We start from the raw sequence: 5,957 nt of genomic DNA, 5'->3' as shown, positions 1-5,957 counted from the left end.
TGTAGCTTTCACATTTACATTATGAAAAAAATGTCATCTTCTGTAAAAAAAAAAAAAAAAAAATCCCAACCTTCCTTAATTCACCAAGTAATTATTATAACACTACAAGGATAAATGTATATAAACACTTGACATTGGAAAATACTGACAGATAGGCACCGCTTTCACACACAGACAAATAGACCACACTAATACATCGCTGTTGTTTCAAGCATCTGTGGATGTTTTGAGTTGCTGCAGTTCAGTAGCCTCTTTGGGCTCCTGGGACAACTTTTTGCGGCCCTTGTGGAAGACAGCAGCAATCTCCTCAAACGTTTTGCCCTTGGTCTCAGGGACACGGAAATAAATAAACACAGTGAAGCCGAAAAGCAGCACAGCGAACAGAATGAACACATAAGGACCCAACCAAGACTGAAAAGAAAAAAAGAAAAAGACAGGGATCAGGATTTACATAGTGTTTGATTTTTTTGAGTTTACAATATGTATGTCTTTTCTGCTTACCTCTATATATTGGAAGGAAATGGCTATGATGAAGTTGCTGGTCCAGTTGCAGCAGCCAGCTAGAGCTATGGCTGCAGGCCGTGGTCCTTGGCTGAATAATTCAGCAACTATGAACCATGGAATTGGACCAGGGCCAATTTCAAAGAAACTCACGAAAAGGAAGATGGCTGACATGCTGACGTAGCTCATCCATGAGTATTCATCCTGGAGGGAAGAGTTCATATGTCAGGGTAGTTTACAGATTACTTCATATCATCAAAAGCTGTCTGAGAAAGAGCACTGACTTAGAAATGTGTTTATTGCTAATCTGCATTATCTTGAACAAATATGAAATGTTTGTGATTTAACTTCAATGATTTATTGAACTTCATAAATCACATTTGCCTCATTTGCTTGTTCCGAGCGCATACTACCTGTGCATGCAAGCAATACAGTGTGATAAACAATTCACTCATGCCTCTTCAAACAATTATTACAAGTTTACGAGGACATCCAACTCTTTTAGCACCAAAGCGTGCTGTGAACACTGGGGTTGATGCTGTCAGGGATGCTTTGCCTGTGTGAAACCTCCCCGACTCCTCCAGCGTGAGAGTGAAATGTGTCTGCATCGTCATAACTTAGATTTCCCCTCCCTAAAAAATGTTAAAGATTTGACAACATCTTTTTTTAAACTTAAGGTCCCCATGTTACCGCAACATGGATAAGTATAAAAACGTCTCAATAAAACAAAGAAGGTTGTCGTACGTGATGACAGCTGAGCTCTACACAACTAACTCCATCTTCTGCTGAAGACCATGTGATGCAGTTGAAAGATCCAGAAAAAATCTGGCAAGTGGACCTTGAGTTAAGATTTTTTTTTATCAAACAAGGTCAAGCCTGAACTTTCAAGCTTGTATTGACAATTTATATTAAATATGTGATCAATACGAACGTTCACAAACTAGTCACAGAGATGTTATGGTGAGAGCAACACAACCATTGAGGCATATTTAAAATGAGCGACCCTGCTAAACAAGTTTATCTCAGTGAGTAAATACAAGTAGTAAAGAACAAAGGAAACTAATGCAGGCCACAGGGCCACCTGATCGAACAAACCTGGAATTTGAGGCCTACAGTCATGGCAACTGCACAGCAGCACATCCCTCCCAGACCAGCCAGAGTCAGAGTACGTCTCCCAGCCTTGTCCACCAGTGCAACCTAGAATATGCAATACATAGTTTCGTTTTGTGTATGTAAGTGTGTAACACCACTGCATGTTCATCAATGTGTATGCACGTGTCTGTGTGTTTTGCATCTGTGTGCATGTGAATGAAGCTACTCACAGACACCAGAGTGAAGACAGTGTTGATGACCCCGACTCCTATAGTGGCGTAGACTGGCTGACTGACACCAGCCCGTGCGAAGATAGCCGTAGAGTAATAAAAGATCTACAAGTATACATTTTACGTAATTATAAAGTGTAATAATAAAGGAGTGGTTTGTGTATTTGCTTTGCTTAGAGACACTGGCAGAGTTGTACCACAGAGTAATACAGATCTCCTATGCTACATTTTAGGCATGTAAACAAAACACAGTGACTGCTAATGTGCACATACAGTACTGTGCAGTATGCGCCTACAATGAAATCAGAATCACTATAATTTGAATTTAACTAATTTGCCACTCACCGCATTGATGCCAGACAACTGTTGAGAGAGGTGCATCATAAGTGCGACAAACAGCTGCTGTCTGTACAGGGAGGAGCGGATCTTGGAGGGAATACAGAGCAGTACAACATTGTCAATGCAATCGTTTGCTCTATAGCTCATGACTAAAATGCACATACATTTTTGTTTGACTCATGACCAGATGTGGATTTCTTGTCCTATCTTTCCTGTCCTTGTGCTTTGTTTTAAACTATTGCAGCATGCAGATTAGAGTATAGCTATGGAGCAATTCCAAACACCACCATGTTTGTTTTAGTGTTTGCTGCAGTATATGCATGAAATTAGTATTGTAATGTATTTTGGTATTAGGGAGATCTTGTGGTTTCACGTGGGAGCCGACCATGCTGGGATGGCTTCATCTGCAGCCTTTGTAGGTTATGTCCGTGTATTTACTATTAATTCAATAAGCTTTAAAACTAAACAAGTTATACATCTAGCATGTCTTCATCTGTGTTATCTCTGATGCTAAAATGTTAGTTACTGCACCTTATTTGAGCTCTTATTTTTTACTCAATTTACTCGATGGACTGAGATAAAGGAGTGGCTAGAAATGGCTACGTTTCTCCTTGATGGTAAGCTAACTTTCACGGTTACTTAGCTGTAACGGCTAATGGTAGCAGCTAACGGTAACTGTCAGTCAAACTCTCCTGCAATACTTGGTGCGATTTGCCGAAAAGGGTGAGTTCAAATACACTCATCAGACTCAGGTCTACTGTAGGGTCCGACCAACCTGGCAACCTGAGTGGTGGAATTATGTTTGTTAGGCATGTCAATGTCAATGTAGGCCATGTTGTTGTCCAGGTCATCGTTATCCCCAAAGAAATTTAAGTTAAAAGCTACTGGACTTGGATGTTTGTCTTGGAAGACGTTTCACCTCTGATCAAAGAGACTTCATCAGTTCATTTATGCATTTGACCAGGCTGGGACTGGACCAAAGGTCTGGTGCGGAGATCCAGATATTTAACCTCTAGTGAGTTTGATGTTGTTGTTGTTGTTGTTGATCTTGAGACACTAGATGGCGATGATCTACTCATTCTCCATATTGAAACCTTTAACTGATGATATAACATTAACTATCATTGGGTCATTACATGAGATCATCAGTGTACTTTGGTTACTGATTCATTTGGATGGTTGAGATATTGCCTCTGTCCACCCCAAGGAGGAATGTTACGCTGAACTTATGTGGATTTGTGGCTCAGGGACTTTATCAGCTTTATCCTTTTTGAAAACACCCAAATCAATTTTCTCCGAAGCTGCTGATGGTGAAGTTTACATAACATTCACAAGAGATTATATTTAGGTAGTTGTGGCAATATATCTCAATACAGCCTCTTCTCTAATGCATATAGAGACTTACCAAAGAAAGGATAGAAACACGGGGCTCCTTGTCTGCTTCCTCTTTCTCTCTCTTCATCTCTTCCAGATCAGGGGTTACATCATACGGCCCCTTTAGACGATACAGACCTGCAACACAACATAAATTACCTATTTGCAGTGGTGGAAGAAGTTTATTGGTACCATAATGTGAAGATGATGCATTACAAGTAAATATAAGCAAAAGTATGCAAATCTTGTCAGGAAAATGTACTTAGGAATAGTTCTGCATTTGGGAAAATATGGTTATTTTTGCTGAAAGTTAAATGTAAATATCAATGCACTTTTGTATATCTACAGCCTGCAGCCAGTTAACTTAGCTTAGCAGAAAAGGCCGGAAAGGGGAAACAACTAGCCAGCTCTGTCCAAAGGTAACAAATCACCCTACAGCAGCTGTAAATTAACACCTTCTACTCATAACATTTTGTTTCTTTCATGGAAAAAACAAGGGTAATGTGCCAGAATATTTCTTGACTGCAGTTTTTCCACAGATTAAACAAATGAGATATAGCGTGTCAATTGGTGAGCTTTTTAGAGGTGCTGGTAGTGTATTTTTGTTATCTCTGGACAGAGCCAGGCTAGCTGTTTGTTTCCCTGTTTCCAGTCTGTGTGCTAAGCTACGCTAACAGCTGTAGCCTTATACGGTATTTAGCCCTCAAATGTAAGAGTGGTGTTGATCTTCTTATCTAACTCTGTGCAAAAAAGAACCAACTATTACTATTTTTCAAATTGATTATGTAGCTTATATACTGTGTGTTTCTGAATGATTGAGCATGTAGGGTTTCAATAAGAGTGCACCGGAGAGGAAAAGGATGACATAAAGAGTTGCTGTGTATAACTCTTACTTTTTCGAGCCTCTTGCTCCTTGCCCAGTAAAATGTAAAGGTACCGTGGGCTCTCAGGGCATAGGGGCAGCAGAAAGGTTTGTAACACTGCTGGAGCTCCGGACAGACCAAGCAACAGGGGCCACATATCATCATTACCAAATACAAAGTCCAAGCCTATTACCTACATTCACACGCAAACACACACAAATACAGTTTAGGATATACGTTCAGTATGCCATTAAGCAAAGATGTTGCTCTGCATGTGTACGGGTCTCTGTGTGTGAACACATCACACCTCACCTGGCTGATTAGGATGCCTATGACAATAGCCAGCTGGTGCAGTGTTCCCAAAGCCCCTCTGTACGCTTTGGGTGCAATCTCTCCAATGTACATAGGCACCAGCCCAGATGTCAACCCTGAAACGCACACATCATGAGGACTTTAAACAAACAGCTGATGTTAGATATATGACAATACAGGAAGGCAATATGTTTTCGTGCAATTTAGGAAACCTTATTAATTTCCTCTTAAATATAAAATAATTAGCTTTCAATATTTTCTATTCTAAAAACACCCCCCAAAAACCTGCAATTTCCCAGCTTGGGATCAATAAAGTATTTATATTCTATTCTATATGATCTGCCTCATCTAGCCCATAAAAATTGGGATTTCGAACTAAATGAAGTGTGTATTTATTGAAAGTTACAACGTTTGCTTTGCCGTACCACAGTAAAAGCCCATAACAGCACGGCCGGAAATGATCATGATGTGAGGTTTCCACATCTTGCAAAGACCCATCAGCAGTCCAGCAGCTATAGCCAGAACATTGACCATTAACATGCCTTTTACCCTGCAAGACAAGAGATAGAAAGTTGGCGGAGACACAGAGAAAGACAGCTGATGGATAAGGGCAAGAGTACCAGGGCATTATTTCATACAGATGCTGGTTTAACTCAGTGTTTTCAACGTTTGCCTCCATCTCTCCTCTCATTACTCTTATCATGCTCCATATTATTTATTCCACCACACTTTCATTCTTTCATTCAATCATCCTTTCTCACCTCCCTCTCAGGTCTCCCACAAATCCCACAAGGAAGGAGGATACCATGCCACCAATGGAGAAGATCGCCACAGACAGTGACCAATACATGATCACGGCAGGATGTTGTCCCGCCTCCGTGAACTCTTCTTCTTCTGTTCTGTTTTCTGATAAGACAGTCCACACCCCCAGGGACCGCCCATAATGCTTTTCAATGACCTATGACACAGATCATCAAGAGGAGCAGTCAAAAGGAAGATACAGTACATGCTAACACACACATCCTGTCGCCGTCTTGCGGAAACCTCGTATCTCCATAATTTGTCATTTTTCTTTTTCTTCATAAATCAGGTTTTTTGGTCACCCTTCACATCTTTGTGGGTTTTATAAAGTTTTAACCAATGAATCGTTTTACAAAAAGCTTGTAACACCATTCGATCCTCAAGCTGTCAGCAGAACCTCACATTTCTGAAAAATGACGGTTTTAGACATACAAGGTTTCCGACC

At 40.5% G+C, this 5,957-nt stretch overlaps 1 protein-coding gene across 1 annotated transcript in view; it reads right to left on the bottom strand.

Moving 5' to 3' along the window:
• Positions 1-207: 207 nt before the first annotated feature.
• The window catches only part of slc2a2 (solute carrier family 2 member 2), a gene marked incomplete at both ends in the record, with an annotated part of 7,095 nt that continues 1,345 nt past the window's right edge, over positions 208-5,957 (bottom strand). Inside the window, 10 exon segments of the mRNA XM_083924539.1 lie at positions 208-411; positions 502-705; positions 1,597-1,698; positions 1,824-1,928; positions 2,169-2,249; positions 3,568-3,674; positions 4,430-4,592; positions 4,712-4,827; positions 5,137-5,261; positions 5,473-5,669. Coding sequence (XP_083780665.1) covers positions 208-411; positions 502-705; positions 1,597-1,698; positions 1,824-1,928; positions 2,169-2,249; positions 3,568-3,674; positions 4,430-4,592; positions 4,712-4,827; positions 5,137-5,261; positions 5,473-5,669 — 1,404 coding nt within the window.

The sequence above is a fragment of the Echiichthys vipera genome (assembly GCF_963691815.1).
Source record: "Echiichthys vipera genome assembly, chromosome: 12".
Taxonomy (NCBI): domain Eukaryota; kingdom Metazoa; phylum Chordata; class Actinopteri; order Perciformes; family Trachinidae; genus Echiichthys; species Echiichthys vipera.
The sequence above is the reverse complement of the archived record's forward strand: the minus strand, read 5'-3'. Positions and strand labels throughout refer to the sequence as shown.